General features: G+C 40.4%; 1 protein-coding gene across 1 annotated transcript; it reads right to left on the reverse strand.

Moving 5' to 3' along the window:
* Nucleotides 1–2,047: 2,047 nt before the first annotated feature.
* On the reverse strand, nt 2,048–12,281 carry MS4A13 (membrane spanning 4-domains A13). Its single transcript, XM_027115643.1, has 3 exons — nt 12,225–12,281; nt 10,169–10,309; nt 2,048–2,176 (listed from the first exon to the last, which is right to left on the reverse strand). The coding sequence occupies exons 1-3, from the start codon at nt 12,279–12,281 to the stop codon at nt 2,048–2,050; spliced, it is 327 nt and encodes a 108-aa protein (XP_026971444.1).
* Between the last annotated feature and the right edge of the window lie 10,707 nt (nt 12,282–22,988).

Raw genomic sequence — 22,988 nt, forward strand, 5'->3', positions numbered from 1 at the left:
CCTTGATCTTAGAATTATTCCAGCTTCCAGAACTGTGAGAAAATAAGTTTCTGTTGTTTAAACCATCCAGTCTGTGGTAGTTTGTTATGGCAGCCCCAGCAAAGTAATATACATCTTAAGCTAGTCAGACTACCACACTTTGTCAATGAATCAGTAGAGCTTAAGGAAGGTATTCAAAGTTTAGGCCATTTGTAAATCTGTCACAGCTTTTATTTTGTGTTTGCGAGGCCTCTTATTCAGCCAGGAGTGAGAGCTCACTGGGGCCCTCTCCAGTCTCCTTAGTGCATGCCCACTCTCATCCAAATTTGTAATATTCCAGGCCACAAGGGATAAATAGGGTACTATCAAGGCCCACTTTGGCTACCTTTTTCTCAGAATCTCCCTGTTAAGTTTCTGGCTGGTTGCCAATTTCTTGCCTCAACAAATATCGCAATCTTAGTTAGGCTAGGTGTTATATTGGCTTTTCCAGATTGTCTGCAAAGGAGATCATTATTGTTTTAATACCCCTGGTCATAAAACTTTCTTTGCTCTGCTCCAAATAAAATAAGCCCTCTCCAGCAGTGGTCCTCACAGTCTGACTCACCCAGGTAAACTTCTGCAAAAAGGAACCTGGGGCTGAGGGGGCAAGCTGGAAGGAACTAGAGCCGCTCCAAGCTAAAATGTCACAGACATCCACTGTTCTTACCCAAGGTTCAGTAACTTTTCCTAAACAAACACTTCTCAATTTGTTATATTCTTTGGTAAATTTCCAGAATCTTTAAAAGGTCGTTTATTGACAATTTTGTCCAGTTTTTTTTTTTTTTTTTTTTTGAGGTACACGGGCCTCTCACCGTTGTGGCCTCTCCCGTTGCGGATGCGCAGGCTCCGGACGCTCAGGCTCAGCGGCCATGGCTCACGGGCCCAGCTGCTGCGCGGCACGTGGGATCTTCCCAGACCGGGGCACAAACCCGTGTCCCCTGCATCGGCAGGCGGACTCTCAACCACTGCGCCACCAGGGAAGCCCTATCCAGTTTTATAATTTCTTTTTAGGGAAATCTGCCATGTCCTCACCCAGCCATTCTGGAAGCCCCACCATTCCCTTTTCTTAGAAAATCCTTTTTCATGTAGTCTCATTGTTACTTATGCACTTCAGTTAGTCTCTGCTCAGAGGGTCTTCCCTTACCATCCTATGTAACATAATCTTTGCCTTACCTCCTTACTGTGTTTTGTTTTACTCTACAACACTTTTCCGCTTCCTGAAATTATTATATATTTGTTTGTTTATTGTCTTTCTCTCCCATTGGAGTGCAGGCTGCTTGATGGCTGGGATGTTGTTTTGTTAATCACTGCAACCTGAGTGCCTATTACACTGCCTAGTAAATAACAGGCCCTCCATAAGTATTTGTGAAAGAATGAATGAGTGTTAGATATCTCGCTTTTTTAAGGTTGAGAGGAAACGTCTCATCAACTTTTGTGGGATTGTGAATTAACACAGCATTTTGGGATGTTATTAAACTTGCAATTACACTTCTAGGAAGCAACCACCTACAGACATTACTAGCCTTGTATGCAAAGATATATGTAGTGGGATGTTCACTGCATCACTGTTTGTAACTTAAACTGGAAAGAAGTTAAATATGCAGCAGCAATAAAGGAAATGTTAAAATAAATACTAAGGAAAACCATGATGCTATTAAAAGGCATTGTTTACATATGCTTACAATGGAAAGATGTTTATGACAGCTGAGGAAAAAAGCATGTAACAAACTAAGATGATCACACAATTAGTAAGAAAGAAAAGTGTGTGTATGTGTGTGCATGCCTTTTTGTATAGATTTTGATATGTGAGCATGATGGGGACTATATTAAGAGGAGAACAACATTTTACTCTACAATTTTTTTACATTTTAATATTCAGTTTCACATGTTACTTTTGTAATTTTATAAACAAAAAAGAAAAAATTTAAAAAGTAAATACTATCACAAATTCTATTTTTATTAGTTCCAAACATATTGCATCAGAACACTTCATCTCCTCCTAGAGTGTGCTTACTAGAAATCTACATCTCTAGATTTGCCAGAGGGTTACATCAAAACTTACCAAACCAACACAGCCGAAGATCGTGTATGTGAAAGCAATACACAATTCCAAGGGGTAGAGGCCCAGTAAAACACGTGAAATTTCTCTCCCAAGTTTCTGAAACCAGAAAATAGGGAGACATCTTGCATTATCATCTTTTGTAAAAATTAGAACAATTTTTTTATTGAAGTATAATTTACAATGTTGTCTTAGTTTCAGGTATACAGCACAGTGCTTCAGTTATATATGCATATATGTGTGTGTGTATATATATATATATATATATATAAATATATATATATATTCTTTTTCAGATTCTTTTCCCTTATAGGTTACTACAGAATATTAAGTGCAGTTACCCATGCTACACAGTAGGTCCTTGTTGGTTATCTACTTTATATTTAGTAGTGTGTATACATCAATCCCAAACTCCTAATTTATCCTTCACCCCCTCCCTTTCCCCTTTGGTACCATAAGTTTGTTTTCTCTGTCTGTGAGTTTATTTCTGTTTTGTAAATAAGTTCATTTGTATCTATTGAGATGATCGTATAGTTTTTACTCTTTAATTTGTTAATATAATGTATCACACTGATTGATTTGTGGATATTGAAAAATCCTTGTATCCCTGGGATAAATCCCACTTGATCATGGTGTATGATCCTTTTAATGTATTGTTGGATTCAGTTTGCTAGTATTTTGTTCAGGAGTTTTGTGTCTATGTTCATCAGTAATATTGGCCTGTAATTTTCTTTTTTTGTGTGGTATCTTTATCTGGTTTTGGTATCAGGGTGATCATGGCCTCAAAGAGTGAGTTTGGAAGTGTTCCTTCCTCGGCAATTTTTTGGAATAGTTCCAGAGGATTAGGTGTTAACTCTTCTCCAAATGTTTCGTAGAATTCACCTGTGAAGCCATATGGTCTTGGACTTTTGCTTATCGTAAGTTTTAAAATCACAGATTAATTTCAGTATTTGTAATTGGTCTGTTCATATTTTCTATTTCTTCTTGGTTCAATCTTTGGAGATTGTACCTTTCTAAGAATTTGCCCATTTCTTCTTGGTTGTCCATTTTATTGGCACTTAGTTGCCTGTAGTAGTCTCTTATGGGCCTTTGTATGTCTGTGGTGTCAGTTTTAACTTCTCCAATTTTCTAATTTTATTGATCTGGGGCCTCTCCTCTTTTTTCTTGTGTCTGGCTAAAGGTTTATCAATTTTGTTTATCTTTTCAAAGAATCAGCTTTTCATTTCATTGATCTTTTCTATTGTTTTCTTAGTCTCTATTTCATTTATTTCTGCTCTAATGTTTATGATTTCTTTCCTTCTACTAACTTTGGGTTTTGTTTGTTCTTCTTTCTCTAGTTGCTTTAGGCATAAGGTTAGTTGTTTGAGATTTTTGTTTCCTGAGGTAAGTTTGTTTCACTATAAACTTTCCTCTTAGGACTGCTTTTGCTGCGTCCTATAGGTTTTTTGGATCGTCATGTTTTTGTTTTCATTTGTCTCTAGGATTTTTTTTTATTTCCTCGCATTTCTTCAGTGATCTGTTGGTTTAGTAGCATATTGTTTAGCCTCCATGTTTGTGTTTTTTGCAGTTTTTTTCTTGTAGTTTATTTCTAATCTCATAGCCTTGTGATTAGAGAAGATGGTTGATATGATTTCAATTTTCTTAAGTTCACCGAGGCCTGCTTTGTGGCCCAGCATGTGATCTCTCCTGGAGAATGTTCCACGTGCACTCGAAAAGAATGTGTATTCTACTACTTTTGGATGGAATGATCTATAAATATTAGTTAAGTCTGTCTGGCCTAATGTGTCATTTAATGTCCATGTGTCTGGCCTGTTTCCTTATTGGTTTTCTGTCTGGGTGATCTGTCCATTGATGTAAGTGGGGTGTTAAAGTCCCCCACTATTATTGTGCTACTGTCAATTTTTCCTTTTATGTCTGTTAACATTTGCCTTATACATACTGAGGCGCTCCTATGTTGGGTGCATGTATTATATATTTATAATTGTTGTATCTTCTTCTTGGATTGATCCCTGGATCATTACGTAGTGTCCTTCTTTGTTCCTTGTAACTGTCTTTAGTATAAGTCTATTTTGTCTGATATAAGTATTGCTACTCCAGCTTTCTTTTGAGTTCCATTTGCATGGAATCCCTTTTTTCCATCCCCTCACTTTCAGTCTGTATGTGTCTCTAGATCTGAAGTGGGTCTCTTGTAGACAACATATATACAGGTCTTGTTTTTGTATCCATTCAGCCAGTCTATTTCTTTTGGTTGGACCATTTAATCTGCTTACATTTAAGGTACTTATTGATATGTTTGTTCTTATTGCCATTTTGTTAATTGTTTTGGATTTGTTTTTGTAGGTCTTTTTTTGTTTTCTTTCCTCTTTTGTTCTCTTCTTTAGCATTATGTTTGGATTCCTTTTTCTTTTTTGTGTGTATATGTATTATACATTTTTGGTATAGCAGTCTATGTATATATCCACGATTGTTTTAAATTGCTCACCTCTTAATTTCCAGTGCATTTAAAATATCCTCTATTTGTACTTTCTTTCTCTCACAATTACTAGTTTTGATATCATATTTGTGTGTGGATGATTTCCTACTTTTACTGTATGTTTGCCTTTACCAGTGAGCTTTCCCATTTTGTAATTTTCTTGTTTCTAGTTGTGGCCTTTTCTTTTCTGCCTAGACAAATTCCTTTAGCCTTTGTTGTAAAACACGTTTGGTGGTGTTGAATTCTTTTAGCTTCTGCTTGTGTGTAAAGCTTTTGATTTATCCATCAGATGTGAACAAGAGCCTTGCTGGGTAGGGTATTCCTGGTTGTAGGTTTTTCCCTTTCATCACTTTAAATACATCATGCCACTCCCTCCTGTCCTGCTGAGTTTCTCCTGAAAAATCAGCTGATAGCTTTACAGGAATTCCCTTGTATGTTATTTGCTGCTTTCCCCCTGTTGCTTTTAATATTTTCTCTTATCTTTACTTTTTGTCAATTGATTACTATGTGTCTTGGCATGTTCCTCCTTGGGACTCTCTGCGCTTCCTGGACTTGGGTGACTGCTTCCCTTCCCCCTTTAGGGAAGTTTTCAGCTATTATCTCTTCAAATATTTTCTCTGGCCCTTTCTCTTTCTCTTTTCCTTCTGGGACCCCTATAATGCAAATGTTGGTGCATTTGATGTTGTCCCAGAGGTCTCTTAAACTGTCATTTCTTTTCATTCTTTTTTCTTTATTCTTTTCCATGGCAGTGATTTCCACCAACCACTCTGTCTCCCAGCTCACTGAACCGTTCTTTCGCCTCATTTATTCTGCTTTTGATTCCTCTAGTAAGTTTTTCATTTCAGTTATTATATTCTTCAACTCTGTTTGTTGTTCCTTATATTTTCTTTGTTAAAAACTTCTTGTAACTTTTCCCTCTGTACATACTTTCCCTGAGTTCTTGGGTCATACTTACAATCATTATTCTGAACTACTTCTTGTGTGACTGACTGCTTATCTCCACTTCACTTAGTTGTTCTTCTGGGGTTTTATCTTGTTTCTTTCTCTGGAACACACTCCTTTGCTGTCTCATTTTGTTTAAATTTCTATTTGTATTTTTATGTACATGGTAGGTTAGCTACATTTATCGACCTTGGAGAAGCGGCCCTCTGTAGGGGATGTCCTATGTATCCCAGCAGTACACTCCCCTCTCATCATCCAAGGGCCAGGGGCCAGCTGGTCCCAGCGTAGTTTCTGATCTGTGTTGTGGAGTCATTTCTGCAGGCTGCAGAATCATAGTTTTCTTGCTTCTGGTGTCTGCCACCTAGTGTGTTAATAAGCTGGTTTAGAGGCTTGTACAGGCTTCCTGGCAGGAGGGGCCAGTGCCTGCCCACTGGCGGGGTGGAGCTGGGTCTTGGTCCTCTGGTGGGCAGGACTGTGTCAAGGGGCATGTCTAGACGTGGCTGTAGGCTCAGGATGTCTTTAGGCAGCCTGTCTGCAGGTGGGTGGGGCTGTGGCCCCCGCCTAGTTAGTTGTTTGGCCTGAGGCATGCCAACACTGGAGCCTACAGGCTGTTCAGTGGGGCCAGGCCTTGGCGCTAATGACCAAAGCAAGATGTTGCCTTGAGGAGTGCTCATGCAGATGAATACTCCCTGATATGTCTGCCACCCGCTTTTATGACCCCAGAGTGAGCCACAGACACTCCCTGCTTACCGAAGAGACCCTCTAAGACCAGCAGGTAGGTCTGGCCCAGGCTCCTATGAAGTCACTGCTTTTAACCTGGGTCCTGGTGCATACAAGGCCTTGTGTGTGCCCTCCAAGAGTGGAGTCTCTGTTTTCCTTAGTCCTGTGGAGCTCTTGCAATCAGGCCCCACTGGCCTTGAAAGCCAAATGCTCTGGGGGCTCCTCCTCCTGATGCCAGACCCCGAGGCTGGGGAGCCTGATGTGGGGCTTAGAGCTCTCACTGCTGTGGGAGAACTTCTGTGATATATTTATTCTCCAGTTTGTGGGCCACCCACCTGGGTGGTATGGGATTTGACTATATCACGAGTGTGCCCCTCCTGCTGTCTCGTTGTGGTTTCTTCTTTATGTCTTTTGATGCAGAATATCTTCTTTGGTAGGTTCCACTCTTTTTTATCGATGGGTGTTCAGCAGTTAGTTGTGGTTTTGGTGTGCTTGTGAGAAGAGATGAGCTCACGTTTTCTATTCTGCCATCCTGTCTCCTCCAAGTTTAAGATTTTAAGATACCTAAAAGATCTTGGAAACTGTCTTTAAGATGTGTAGTTATGGTAGAGGCCTGTAGTGAGGTCCAGTCTTGAGCCAAGTCACAGCACCAAGAAAAGTGCCCAGTCCTTATGCGGTTCTCTCAGCTAAGAACCCAGGAAAACCTGAAGCAGCAGAGAGGAAGCACATGGAGATCGGCCCTCTGCCCAGATTGTGGAAAAGCCCAGAGGGCACGCTGCCCTCACCTGCATTGTTATCTTTAGTAAGTGCAGATATGGTCATGGAAGGAGCTCCTAATGTGAGAGTCAAGGAAAAGGGAAACAGAAGAATAAATAAGCCTCTTTCACCGTTTGACTTCCGCAGGCATTCCTATGTGCCTGTGTCTTCTGCTTCGCTTTCCTAGCTTTCATTCTTGACCTTCATCACTCAGCCGTCTTGTCTCAATTCTTGCAACGCTTCATCCTCATCCTCTTCGCTAGAGTCTCTGGCACAGCTCACTATCCAAACTCTTCAGTCGACGAGATTTAGCTATTCTGTCTCCAATGATAAGAGGGCTACCAGGAGATTTTATCAAGCGATTCTCATCATTAAAACAGCCATTATTAATTACAAACTTACTTAAATTTACGTGTGTAAAAAGCTCACACAGAAACTGCTATAGTATCAGATGGAAGAATGAATAAATTCAAAAAGAGACACATTTCACTCGGAAGTATAAGGTGATTGTGATTTCTGGGATAAATATAGCAGATCCCTTTTGTTGCTATTGGAAAGGTACTTTCAAATACATATGAGGATGATGATTTGGTACTAAGCCTGAAAATAAATGTAGTTTCTGTGCTGGCTGTTCATGCCTCTGAAAAATACTTCTCATACCATAAATCCAGAGCTAGACTGCCTTTGTTCAGATACTACCTTTCATATTCACTAACTGTGTGACCCCTTGGACAAGTTTCTTAACTTCCCCGTTCTTTAGTTTCTTTATGTGTAACGGAGAAGATGCTATCACATATCTATTAGTTAACTGCTCTGTCTCTCCCAAACTCCAAGCCTGTTGTTCTAATGTTCTAATGACTTTTCTACTTGGATATGCTTCTGTCATCATCATCTCAAACTCAAAGTACTGTACTGCAATATGGAGGCCAGTAGTAAGCATGACAAATAGTATCATCGGAAGGCTGTTACTTCCAACCATTCTTTCTCCTCCAGCTTTGAATCAGATGTCACCAGATTCTATCACCCACTATCCCTTCTGGTTGAAGTCATCTACTGACCCCTTGGTCACTCTTCTATTTCTAGGTGATTTTAATTCTTTTCTAACCTTTTCTCTCACACCTCTTAATCCTTGGTAATTTCAGAGTATTACTTACATGATCTTTCTTATAACCTGGGCTTGTAGTTCTTTGAATTTCTCTCCTCTAATCCTTTGACTCTATCTTATCTCAGTCACTCACTCCCATGTTCATCCTCTTGTACTTATTTCTGTGAATAGGTGCAACACTTTTCAAATCTCAATTTTAATGATCTCACGCTGTCCACCACCTCCCATCTTTCTAGCTTACAACCTGCAGTATTGCAACTCTAACAATCCTTTGACCCCCCTCTGGAGCTATAATCTGAGCCCCTTACTTCTGTTATATTCTTTTCTTCACCAGCTTCAATCCCATGGTCAGCTATTAAAAACGCTCATTTTTATACACTCTCAACTCCTTTGCACCTTTCTTGTTTGATCACAGTTGTATGGTTAAACCAAAATCTTGATTAAATGCAGTTGTCCTTCTTACTACATGACTGTGTCCATCAGCTGAACATGGCCTGAGAAAGATGTACATAACCATCTTGACCCATCTCACTAGACAGTCATGTTCTAAAAGCTTAAGTGAGTCCTTAATGCTGCATGAAAGTCATGCTACTTTTCCACAATCCATATACTCTCTCTTGCTTTTCCTAGATGACTACTTCCTATTCTCTTCTCTCTCCTCAAACAACCAATCCATTCTCCATTCACACTCTCAGATCATGATCTTGCTTCCTAAATTACTGAGATATTTGAGGTCATCAGAAGAAAGTTCCACAAGCTCCCAACACCCGACTACCTACCTATAAAATTTGTCCTTTCTCTCTGGTCCCCTACCTTCCCTCCTGTTAACCTGCCTGGCCACTATTTACATTAAAGGTGGATAATTTTTTGTTGGGGGCTGTCTTGTGCATTAGAGGATGTTTAGCTGCATCCTTGGCCTCTGCTTACTGGATGTACACCCACAGCTGTGAAAACCAAAAATGTCATCACCAAATGTCCTCTGAGGGGAAAAATCACTTCTAATTGAGAACCACTGCTAGAGATCAACTGTCCATACTCCTAGCTATTTGTGTATTAAAATGCTTCATTTCTTGCCTACCCAAGTCCATGATTCTAATAATCCCTTCCTCCCCCCATTTATCTCATATATCATCAATTTTATCTCTTCTGGTTCAGTCCCTTCAGCAAAAAACATGAAACAACCTACTGAAACAAACAAGCAAACCCTGCCCTGACCCAAGTTTCCCTCAACTACTACCTCATTCCTCTATACCACATTACACCAAAGCCCTTAAAGGAGTTGTCTGTATTTGCTGACTAATTCCTCTCCTCTCATTATTTTTTATTTTTTAATTTTATTTCATTTTTTAAGTTTTTGGCCTCCCCCACGGCATGTGGGATCTTAGTTCCCTGAACAGGGATCAAACCCACGCCTCATGCATTGGAAGGCAGAGTTTTAACCACTGGACCGCTGGGTCTCTCTCATTATTTTTTAAATCAATTCCAATCAGGCTTTTGCCCCACCTTCCGATGATACTATTTGTCATGCTTACTACTGGCCTCCATATTGCTAAACCCAATGGTCGATTCTCAGCCCTTGTCTTATTTGACAACATAACATGATTTAATATAGTTGATCTTTCTCTATTTCTTTGTTCACTTGGCTTTCAGGATGTCATACTCTGCAGACTTTCCTACTACCTTATGGCTGTAAGAAACCACAGAAGAGTGCAGGTGATGACAAATTTAGAAAATTTGTGAGTATAGACTCACTGTGTGAGGAACCTAAGGTAAAGACCCTAAATACGAAAATTAACCATGCTAATGGAGATTATGCTTAAGATTCTGTCTTTCACACATCTAAGGACAATCCAACCTATGGTTGTCATTGTGTGTTCACTCCTATATCTACATCTCTTGTAATAGTACTGGTAAATTAAAGGTGTTTAAAAAATACTTGTTGAAAAAAGAAATCTGATTTTGAATAAATCACCAACATGGGATTTAGTTACTTAGCTCTCCTGAAAATTTTGTTTAGAAACTGTTCCCTATGTCCCACTAGTGGCACGAATATTATTTACTGAATGATTAAATAATATAAATATATTCTACTTACAATAATTCCCCATACAGAACATCCTGTTTTGTAAGTTATAGGTTCATATGTCCCAAAGACTCCTTTAATTTGTCCTATATACAAAATCAATAGGAGATGCCACATGAAAACACTAAAGACGCCAATCATAATCTGGATAGCCTATGAGAAGAGAATGCTATTAGTATCGAAACCATGTAAGTGATAACAGAATTCCAAAAAGTGCTGACTATGAGAAACATTCAACATTTTTTTTACAAAAGATGAAAGTAAAATAGAAATGCACTTAACTATGACATTTCTGGATGGGTTAGTCCAAAAAGAGGGCCCTTATCAGGAAGTACTGAGGTTTACCAAATGGGAATCAGTCATACTTGCAGCATCAGACTGTTCAATAGTAATTCTGGTGAATCCTCCCATAGAAAAGTTGACACTCTGACTCTACTACTGGCTATCCTCCCCACCTAACAAGTAATGACGTGACAGGAGAATACTGAGGTTACTTCTTTTCCTTCAAGGCACATTTGGTATGGACCTTTTTTCACAAGCATGCTGAGGTGAGGTAGAGTCAACACAGAGATACAAAGAATACCCAAAGTAGACTTACTCGCACAAGGTCTTCCTATTGGTAGGGGAGAATTATTACTCAACTTTAATTTGTAAAAAGACAATTATCGTCCCAGTAAATATGTACCAGTAAATTTCTGAATTTATATGTAAACTGATATTTCAACTATGAATCACATTTTTAATTACTCTTTAAAAATGTCAGAGGATACATTATCTTCACTTTCATAAACTTTAATAGGAAGCTAGTTAATGTTTTAACTTTAATGGTTCCAGTTCTTTGTAAAGCAAGTAATCTATGAAACACATAAATGCAATTGGCTCATATTAAAGGTATGTTTTAGAGAAATTTTTTTTCATAGAAAACCCACTTTTTGGGAGTAACAAACTTATGCATTTAGATTCAGATTTTAAGGTTTCCTCTGAATCAAATTTGGAAGAATGAAATTATTTTCAAAGTTTCTTTGGATCTGATTGGGAGAAAATCCTTTACTAGATCTCAAAATCCTTGAGAGCCTGGACTTTAGTTGTTCCACTGTTGTCACCAGCCTCTAACATGGTGCCCAGCATACAGCAGGCACCCAGTAAATACCTCTTGAACAAGCACATCAGTACCAAGAACATTAATTCCACATGACTTTCTGTTAACTATAAAAGGAGTGAGTGGGCTTGAGAAATAGTGTCTACTTTTATATGGACTGCAGCTTTTCTATATAAAACTAAAAAATACCTAAGTAGCCAAATCTTGTAAAGGGCTCTTACAAGAAAGCAAGGCTGCTAGTATCTGGAGAAGGACAAAATGACTTTCCTCATTTAAAAAGTATTCTTAACCTAGAGCCAATGAATGGGTTCTAGGAGGTCATATGCTTCCCTTTCCACACACATAAATGAGTACAAAGGATTATGATATGTATATGAGTCTGGGGAAGAGATGCAGAGCTTTCTTCCTATGCCCAAGGAAGTCTGTGACTTGAAAGACGTTAAGAATCTCTGCTGAACAAGTCAGGTAGGAGACTTAGATAACTGGTCTATACAGTAGCCAAATTCAAAGGAGAAGTTCACATCCAGTGGGAAAAATTTTTTTCCCCCTCAGAAGTGACCTTTGAAATTCCTTGGTGTTTATTAAGAGAGCTAGATAAACTCTGTCTCTACTTTAATAGAAAAGACAAATTAATGATAATAGTCCTACTGCATAGGCATCAATATAGTAATTAAAAAGATCAGCGATACATCTCTCTCACAGTTAAAAAAATCTTTTTTTCTTTTATTACCTTTTTGATTTATCCATTGCTCTGTGTATTTTGATTGAGTCAGTACACATATCTAAGCACATATCTGTTTATAAAGGGCAATGAGATCACATTTGTAGAAGGCTATCAATATTTTTTTAAAAACCCAAAAACGTTTACCCTTTTGACTTAACCAAATCTGCTGCTCTCCAGATTCAAGAATATTCCTTATTAAATAGAAATAGTGCATCATCCTGAATTTAGTTAAAGCGAAGTCTTACCCCTAAAACAAGAGAATCTGCTGTAGAGACTTTTGAACAACACGCACATAGAGCCATACTACCAGCACTGCCTCTAGATGATTATGTCTCTAATCTTTGGCGATATTTTTATTAGCAAACATCTACAAAACAGTACAAAACACATATACACGCTTTGCTCAAAAGAAAGCTATCCTCCCCACCTAACAAGTAATGACGGTTTTGCAACCACCTCCCCAAACTCTGAAGCAATCGCTTTTCCATGGCTTAATGGTTAGAGGCCATTTGTATCCACCTGTTCTGAATAACAGTCTCCATAACTGAAAAGCCTCCCTCTATGACTAAAAAATATTGGTATATTACAGATATTTTCTCTGCGTAGTGAACAGTGTCTCTGGATGATAAAGTATAAAGAACACCTAAGGAATAGTGTTAGAGGATTTTCAGTACAGCTGCTCACAGTTCATTTGCAGTTCATAATCAATTCAGTGTAACTCATAATGCCATGTTTGCATTTTTAAAACCAAATTCTTGGACTTAAATTCATCATGGGCTTGTGATTTTTTTCGGACACATACTTGCTACCTAGTTCTTCTTTCTATAAGATGAACTTTTTCCTCCATGAGACAACTTATCAAAGTTGCTTCCACAATCCTAAAGGTTCTTCCTGTTTTGTTTTTTTTTCTCCTGCTATTCCTGCATTTTCCCCTGATGTTTAAATCACCTTCTTACTTATGTGAACATTAAAAACTTGGCTCATAATTGTAACCCCTTCTGGGATTTTATCCACTTTTGGATCTGAAATTACACTGTTTAACATCTTCTAACCCGGCATACTTAGGTCAATAACATGAGTTACACCATTTAGCCATCCAGGTGATCATCTAGCGGATGATCTCAAAACTTGAGCCTTGGACCTTCCAGAAACGAAAGAGGAGTTTGACTAAATGATCTGTCATTCGCTGCACCCTTAAAATCTCATGATTTGATTATTTTAATGAGCCTTTGGTTTCTAAAATTGATTTCCTGAATGTCTCTTAATTCTATAAAGTATAGAAACAGAAAAGGCTAGGTAAGAATACAAGAGCTGGTGAAAGCAAATAGAGAACATAATATGTTAATAACTGAATTATAACTAGTAAGCTTTATATATTCAAATATCACCTTTGAGAAATACCAAAGAAAGGCAACCAGGATTAATAGGCAACCAAGATTAACCACTCTGTCAGGTTTAAAAGACACAGAATTACAGAATTCATATAGAGAGTAATGAAGAAAATCATATCTAGATTGCTATTATTTGTCACTTTTCAGATAAGAGGAAAATAATAAAAATAGTAAGCCCTTTTGTGTATATAGAAAAAGTCTTTTCACATTCATAGTTTATGGTGGAAGCACCATGAGTGCTTGGGAAGTAGAACATTAGCATCACTATACTCTCCATCAGGCTCCCACCAAAACTACCTCAAATGAAGTATTCATTAAAATACTAAGAAAAAAAGTGTGTGTGTGTGTGTTTAAAATCGTCAATTTCATTGACAGTAGGAAGAAACTAATAAATGCTACAATATATTCCTGCAATAAATGATGGTTAGAAGTTAAAAAAAAATTCTGCATTGGGTTACTCTACTACCCAGTTAAAAACTAAAAGTAGAGTATAAAAATGAAATTAATCATTTATTTGTTTTCTGGTGATCCCGTCACTAAACCAAAAAGCAGCTGCAGGATAGCCCCAACCCTATCCTCACTCCCCTAAACTTGCGTTACATAGAAATTCTGGAATCACACAGAGCGCATGTCTAGAAACCGCTTCTCCATCTTTAGCATCTTCAGCAGGGGTGCAACTCATTGTCTTCAGAAAAAAGTGCAAATTCTTCGGCAGGGCCCATAAAGCCCTTCATGAACTGCTCCCTGCCCACCTTATCGGCCTCATCCTGGCCACTCCCTCAGTTTCAGCCCTAACAGGGCCCACAGCAACCTTCTTTGGGAAGCCTCCTCTGCCTCGTAAGTCTGTTAGATACTCCTCTCGCTGACCCCCTAACATTCTGTGCATACTTCCTATCAGGGTGTAGTCTTAACTTTTGATTTTCAGGACTGGCTTCCAAGTCAGTGTGAGCCCCCAGAAGTCTAGGAATTCATTTCTGTGTGTCCAGGGCCAGTCTTGCACTGCAACCAAGAGACTCAGACTTTATGAAATAAGCTACGAGATATTACCTCATACCAGTCAGAATGGCCATCACCAAAAAATCTACAAATAATAAATGCTGGAGAGGGTGTGGAGAAAAGGGAACCCTGTTACACTGTTGGTGGGAATGTAAATTGGTGCAGCCACTATGGAGAACAGTCTGGAGGTTCCTTCACAAACGAAAAATAGAATTACCATAGGATCCAGCAATCCCATTCCTGGGCATATATCTGGAGAAAACTCTAACTCGTAAAGATGCATGCAACCCAATGTTCACAGCAGCTCTATTTACAATAGTCAAGACATGGAAGCAATCTAAGTGTACATCAACAGAGGAATGGATAAAGAAGATGTGATGTGTGTATACACACAGACACACACACACACACACACACATATATATGCACTATGGAATATTACTCAGCCATAAAAAAAGAATGAAATAATGCATTTGCAGCAACATGGATGGACCTAGAGATTATCATACTAAATGAAGTAAGTCGAATACAAATATTATATGATATCACTTCTAAGGGGAATCTAAAAAAATAATACAAATCAACTTATTTACAAAACAGAAACAGACTCACAGATATAGGAAATGAACTCTTGGTTACCAAAGGGGAAAGGAGAGGGGGAGAGATAAATTAAGAGTATGGGATTAACAGATAAGCCTATACATAAAATAGATGAGCAACAAGGGTTTACTTTACAGCACATGGAACTAAATTCAGTATCTTATAATAACCTATAATGGAAAACAATGACTGTACACCCGAAACTCAACACAATATTGTAAATCAACTATAGTAAAATTAAAACAAACAAACAAACCAAAAAGACTGGTCGGGCAGGTGGGTGGGTGAGTCCAGCCCCTGCAAAGGGACGGAAGGAAGAGACAAGAAAAGGCGGGTGAGGGTGGAGAGACATTGAATTTGGTCTCCATGCCTCGCCGGGGCTTTTAACACTTAACAAACCCCGAAAGCAAAGCGACATCATTACCCCTCATTTTACTTGTTCAAGGTCCTTTCGCCCTCCGAGGTCCAGGTCCTGGCTAAGGGTGGGGGGGGGGGGTCCTTGCTGCGACCGAAAGCGATAGCGCTGCCCCTGAGCGTTCGTCCAGACTGGGTCCTCCCACCAGTGCCCAGGCCCGGCTGAGGACGCGGATCTCTGCTGGCGGCGCCCTCAGGCCCAGGTCCCGAGACCCTGCCCAGCCATCATCAGGGAGAGCGCAAGGCACCAAGGACCCAGCCGGCCCCGAGGCTCCTCGGGTGGCGCAGGCCTCCAACTACGCAGCTGCTGTGGGATCCTTGCGCGCATGCGAGCGAGCGGCGTGTTGGGGGAGGGGAGTGCACGTGCGCAGACTCACTAGAGTCTGGCGGGCCATTTTCTCAGAGCCGAGCAGACTAGCGCTGGGTGTCCCTAGGAATGGCTGCTCCGAACCACCGTTTCTCGTGTTTGCCTTTCTGGTGCGTTTCTTATATATATGTCTGCTGCAGAGCGACCAGGGTCTCTGATGAAAAGTCAGTCCTTCACCGTTCTCAAGAAAAATGTTGGCCACAAATGCACTTTAGAAGGTTTACATATTGAAAAAGGCAAGTAGCTGAGTCATTGACTCTTTTTAAACGTTAAGTAGTCAAAGAAGGAAATTAATGAAGAGACTATTTAGCAAGACACCGGAATGACCTTTTGATCTACCTGCTGAGGTGAGTTTAGCTTTCAGGTTATACCTGGCATTAGCTTTCTGTTGGATGTGGACAGTAGTTAAAACAGTGTTTAGGAAGAGATGTGTAAAGAAGTAGGGGTAGCAGCAGCTAGAGGATAGACAAGAGGCAGATCTGGGAAGGTGGGAAAACAGCGAACTCAAGCCAACGTTGTAATCTTGAATTAGCTGAAAGTAGAGATCACCCTGTTATGCAACCATTATGACTTCGGCATTAAAGTACCTGGAGAGCACATGTTCCTGCAGCTCCTGAACCTTGTGAAATGTAATTTATTCCAGGAAAATTTATCTTGGCATTTTGGAAGTTAAAAGTCAGGTTTGGGATGTAAATATTTAGTGAAAGATAGCCAGTGATCAAAACATTCAGAAAGAGGAACTGACTTTTCTTTTATAAAGAAGTTGCCTAAGTGCCGCTAATACCCTTGGCCAAAGCACAATTACAGGTATGTCTTAAAGCTGCCAAGATCTTTTATGATTATTTTATAGCCTGAAAATCAGTTATAAACTCAATAACTTTATCTTTAGCCCCATGGCTAGCTTCCTTACCTCGTGACTCTAAAGCCTCCTCAATTACAAGAAAAAAGTATGCCAGGGTCTCCTAAAACCTTTACATTTTGTATTGGTCGGTATATCACTGAGGGTTACCTGTCTAAGAGCAGAGAGGGTTCTGACAATATTAAGCATTCTGTGTGCTAAAGAAAGAAGAACTCCCTTGAATGTGTCTTCAACCTCAGGACTATGGATTTAGTAGAAATGAGAGTCAGTTCTGATGAGATGGTGCCCTATTGTAACTTGCTGCCATGATTGATTGATAGATTGTGAGACAAGTGAAGTATCTTTTCCTTTTATTTAAGGTTTAGCCAACAGTCTCTGGAAATTATCTTGGATTTGATGATTTACTTGGATGGGGGTTCAAATATATATTAATATTTATTCAGTGACTATGAATACATATTCATTCACATGTATTCAGTATGAACATAGGTGAGAAGAGATGAGCGAGTCAAACTGCGAGACAGTCCAAGTTCCTTGGTACTTCTTAATTCCTCTGATAATATCACAGATTGGTAGGCCAACCTTACTTTTCTCTGTCCCGGTAACCTGGATTTAGAAATTCAGAATTCATTTATTTTTAATTTTTATCCTTTGGTCCTCAATAATTTTGCATCCTTCAACAATGAAGAGATAGTCATGGTTTGACATCCCATTTGACTTTTTATCTTTGTTGTCTTAAGTTTTTCTCCATGCAGATTATGTTGTTAATTTGCCTTGAATTGGTTCTCAGGATACAAAAGACATTATGAGGAAATGTGGTGAGACCACCATGCCTGATATAATGCTGTTAAAACCATTGTTGGGGATCATTGCAAGGACTCTGTAAGCCCTGATAAAATATCTTGTCCAAATGGCTACAAGGAATTTCATTTTACTTATACTCAGGAGAAAACAGATGCTTCCTCTCTGCAAACATCAGACTGTTCTAGTAAGAAAAATGGAAATAAATCTCTGTAATGCTGGGGCACTGAAGCAATTGAGTTTATTGTAGAAGTGCAATACGTATAAATATTTATATAAATTAAATATATGTGTATGTATACACATACACGCACATATGTACCTATGTAGTAGATTTCAGTTTTTATATATTCCACCCTTGAACAAGGTGAGGGACCCCCACGCAGTCAAAAATCCACCTATAACGTTGTAGTCAGCCCCCCATTTCCATGGTTTGGCATCCATGGATTTAACCAACCACAGACTGTATAGTGCCGGATTGTGTATTTATGTATCGGAAAACAAATCTGTGTATAAATGGAGCCATGCAGTTCAGACCGTGTTGTTTAGAGGTCAACTGTAGTCTAAAAATTCGTTTTCTTTTTTTCCCCCACATTTACTATGTCCAGGCAATGGTACATGGCTAACAGGTGTTTAAAGATAAGCTAAAATACATTAAAATTGGGAACAGTTTGTTTGAGCAAACATTGATTCGAAGCTGACAGCACCAAACCAAAAGTGGATAGAAGCACTCTGCCGACAGGAGCTAGGGGAAAGGTGTTTATAGGGGAGACACAGAAGAAAGCAAGGGAATTATTTGATTGGCTGTAGTTTAAATGGTTGCCTTATTTGGGAAAGTCTAGTTGCATGTTTATGCTTAGCTGTTCTTAAGTTTCGTTTTCGAGCACGTTTACTCTGGTCTAGGTTTCGGTTTGCTGACGTAGGCTACTGAGGCATCAAAGCCACCCCAGTCTAATGGGCTCCTTGTTTAATTACTTTAACACATTGGCTTATCTTACTTAAACTTTCCAATATGCCTATGATGTACATACCATGGTTAGTCATCATTATTATTATTTTAAAAAATTTATGTATGTATTTTTTGGCTGCACCGTGCGGCCTGCGGGATCTCCGTTCCCCCACCAGGGATTGAACCTGGGCCATAGCAGTGAAAGCCCTGAATCCTAACCGCTAGGCCGCCAGGGAACTCCCTGTTAGTCATTGTTTTAACAGCTGAGAATACTGAGGCTTGGGGAGGTTAAGGGTCTTGTTCATGTTCACAGCTTATAAATTGGAGAGCTGTGATTCTAACTCCAGCAGTCTAGCTCCAGAATCTGCACCTCGCTTGCTTTCTCTAGGCCTCCTTCAGGAAGAGCTCTGCCCAGGATGGTCATGAGAATGCATGAAGAGTTCTGTTGGCAAAATCACAAGGTCTAGGGATGGTTCTCAGCTCCAGTCTGCATGTACTGCACTGCACATACTGCACTTTTATGGTTCCATATAAAATTTAGGATTATTTGTTCTATTTCTGTGAAAAATGTCACAGGTATTTTGATAGGGATTGCATTAAATCTGTAGATTGCTGTGGGTGGTATGCATATCTTAACAATATTAATTCTTCCAAACCAAGAACACGGCGGGATATCTTTTTTTTTTTTTTTTTGCGGTACACGGGCCTCTCACTGCTGTGGCCTCTCCCGTTGCGGAGCACAAGCTCCGGACGCGCAGGCTCAGCGGCCATGGCTCACGGGCTCAGCCGCTCCGCGTCATGTGGGGTCTTCCCGGACCGGGGCACGAACCCGTGTCCCCTGCATCGGCAGGCGGACTCTCAACACTGTGCCACCTGGGAAGCCCTACGGTGGGGTATCTTTTCATTTCTTTGTATCATCTTCAATTTCCTTCATCAGTGTTTCATAGTTTTCAAAATATAGGTCTTTTACCTCCTTGGTTAAGTTTATTTCTAGGTATTTTATTCTTTTTGAACGAGATTTTTTTTTTTTTTTTTACTTTTTCTTTAGGATAGTTAATTGTTAGTGTAAAGAAATGCAGCAGATTTCTGTATATTACTCTTGTGTCCTGAAACTTCACTGAATTCATTTATTTGTTCTAATAGTTTTTGGGTGGAGACTTTAGGGTTTTCTATATATAGTATCATGTCATCTGCAAATAGTGCCAGTTCTACCTCTTCGCTTCCAACCTGGATGCCTTTTATTCCATTTTCTTGTCTGATTGCTGTGGGTGGCTAGGACTTCAGATACTATGTTGAATAAAGTGGCGAGGGTGGGCATCTTTGTCTTGTTCCTCAATTTAGAGGGAAGGCTTTCAGCTTTTCACTGTTGAGTATGATGTTAGCTGTGGGTTTGTCATAAACGGCCTTTATTATGTTGAGATACGTTCTCTCTATATCCACTTTGATGAGAGTTGTTAGCATGACGGGGTGTTGAATTTTGTCAAATGCTGTTTTCTGCATCTATTGAGATGATCATATGTTTTTTCTTCTTTTTTTGATCAGGTGCTTTTAATCCTTCCTTTTGTTAATGTGGTGTATCGCATTGGTTGATTTGCGAATATCGAACCATAATCCTTGAGTCCCTGGAATACATCCCACTTGAATATGGTGTATGATCCTTTTTTATGTATTGTTGGAGTCAGTTTGCTAATATTTTGTTGAGCATTTTCAAATCTATATTCATCAAAGATATTGACCTGTAATTTTATTTTTATAGTGTCTTTGTTTTTGGTATCACGGTAATGGTGGCCTTGTAAAATGAATTTGGGAGTGTTGTACCCTCTTCAGTTTTTTGGAACAGTTCAAGAAGGATAGTTTATTATCACTTTTTTATATGTTTGGTAGAATTCTCCTTTGAAGCCATCTGGCTTTAGACTTTTGTTTGCTGGGAGTTTTTAAAATTACAGACTCAATTTCATTCCTAGTGATTGGTCTGTTCAAATTGTCTGTTTCTTCCTGATTTAGCCTCGGCACGCTGGAGATGGAGGGGCTAGAGCCATTGCCGTGTGTGAGGTGGGGTTCCCCTCTACTCAGTGGCTGACAATGTCCTGTGAGGGGGTCAGATCCCAAGTTGCTGGGGCAGAAGCTCTGAGCGCAGGGTCGGCTCTGTTCTCTTTAGGTGTGTGCTTTCTCTCTCCCAGCACTGGGACCCTCGCCCCACGGTGGAGCGGTGCTGAAGCAAGAGGGGGACACGCAGGCTCTCTGCTCGTGACAGGGTATGGGCTGTGGAGGGTCGGCCACAGACAGAGGTCTCAGCTGCCTCCGATATGCCACCTCTGCAGGTGCCAGAAGTTGTTGCCCTCGCCCTGCTCAGGTGCAGCCCCGGCTCCGAGTGCCTGACCAAGCTCTCTCCTTGGTAGTGGCAGCCCTCGTCCAGTGCAGAGCTGTGACATGGAGTAAGCATGACTGGAGTGTTCACTCCGCTCATGCTGGGTTGCCTGGGGGGGGGCAGTTGCGGGACACTGGACATGCACTAGAGCAGTCCTCGGGGGCCAGCCAGTGCTCTGGGGCTCCTCACAAGCAGAGTCCAGGCTTCCCACAGCCTTCCTGTTAGTCCCAGAAGCTCTCCAACCAGCCAAGGGGGCTCATCTTCCCCACGTCAGACCTCTGGGCTGTGGTGCCCAGTAAGTGGCTCACACCCTCACTCCCCAGGGTGGGTGTCCACCCATGTAATCTCCCTTTTCCTCTGAGTTGCCTCCTGGGGTCCCAGATCCTGACCTGATCACTTCCCTTCCTTTACCTGATTACATATTGTACCTGTCTTACAGGCTAGGTTGTACAAGGGTCCTTCTGCCAGTTTCCAGTTAGTTTTCAGTGAGGATTGTTCCACATGTAGATTTTCAAAAAAAATTTTTTTTAATTTTTATACAATTTTTAAAGGTTACTTTCCATTTGCAGTTATTACAAAGTATTGGCTTTATTCCCCGTGTTATACAGTACATCCTTGAACCTGTCTTACACCCAGTAGTTTGTATCTCCCATTCCTCTACGTCTATATAACCCCTCCTCCCCATGCTACTGGTAACCACTAGTTTGTTCTCTATATCTGAGAGTCTGCTTCTTTTTTGTTATATTCACTAGTTTGTTGTATTCTTTAGATTCTACACATAAGTGATATCATATAGTATTTATCTTTGTCTGACATTTCACGTAACATAATGCCCTCCACCTCTATCCATGTTGCTGCAAATTGCAAAATTTCAGTCTTTTTTATGGCTGAGCAGTATTCCATTGTATGTATATATACAACATCTTCTTTATCCATCCATTTGTTGATGGACACTTCGGTTGTTTCCGTATCTTGGCAATAGTAAATAATGTTGCTGTGAACATTGGGTGCATATATCTTTTCAAATGAGTGTTTTTGTTTTTTTCTAGATGTATACCCAGGAGTGGAATTGCTGGATCATATGGTAGTTCTATTTTTAGTTTTTTGAGAAACCTCCATACTGTTTTCCACAGTGTCTGCACCAATTTACATTCCCATCAACAGTGCACAAGGGTTCCCTTTTCTTCACATCCTCAGCCACATTTGTTATTTGTAGACTTTTTGATCACAGCCATTCTGACAGATCAAAAAGATCTCGTTGGGGGTTTGATTTGTATATCCCTGATGATTAGTGATGTTGAGCATCTTTTCACGTGTAGATGTATCTTTTTTTAAATAAATTTATTTATTTATTTATTTTTGGCTGCGTTGGGTCTTCGTTGCTGTGCAAGGGCTTTCTTTAGTTGCAGTGAGCGGGGGCTCCTCTTCGTTGTGGTGCACGGGCTTCTCATTGTTGTGGCTTCTCTTGTTGCGGAGCACAGGCTCTAGGTGCATGGGCTTCGGTAGTTGTGGCATGTGGGCTCAGTAGTTATGGCTTGCAGGCTCTAGAGCGCAGGCTCAGTAGTTGTGGCGCACGGGCTTAGTTGCTCCGCAGCGTGTGGGATCTTCCCAGGCCAGGGCTCGAACCCGTGTCCTCTACATTGGCAGGCAGTTTCTTAACCACTGCGCCACCCGGGAAGCCCGTGTAGATGTATTTTTGATGCGTTTATGGTGGGAGGCGACCTCCATGTCCTCTTACTCCACCATCTTGAGCGATCCACGTACCGTATTTTATTTTATTTATTTATTTTTTTGCAGTACGCAGGCCTCTCACTGTTGTGGCTTCTCCCGCTGCGGAGCACAGGCTCCAGACGCGCAGGCTCAGCGGCCATGGCTCACGGGCCCAGCCGCTCCACGGCATGTGGGATCTTCCCAGACTGGAGCACGAACCCGCGTCCCCTGCATCGGCAGGCAGACTCTCAACCACTGCGCCACCAGGGAAGCCCACCCATACCATATTTTAAAGTGTTGCTAAATATTTGGGGGAGTGAGAGGAGTTGTGAAAAATAAAATTGTGAGTGAGGCTTAAACTGGGTGAAGACCACACGTGGAGAGAGAGATTGAGTGAAGCTGGCTGCGTACTGCTGAGTTGGTAGGATTGAGGAAACAGCTACCCATTTTTAGAGTGAAGTCAGGGTACTGAGGCGTGGAGAAGAGGTGGGCTTGAGGAGAGGAACAACATTTCTACGTGATAGATTGTAGAGAATAGTTTGGAGAGAGAGAGG

The sequence above is a fragment of the Aethalodelphis obliquidens genome, unplaced genomic scaffold (assembly GCF_003676395.1).
Source record: "Aethalodelphis obliquidens isolate GAN/ISIS:26980383/991018 unplaced genomic scaffold, ASM367639v1 scaffold14, whole genome shotgun sequence".
Classification (NCBI taxonomy): domain Eukaryota; kingdom Metazoa; phylum Chordata; class Mammalia; order Artiodactyla; family Delphinidae; genus Aethalodelphis; species Aethalodelphis obliquidens.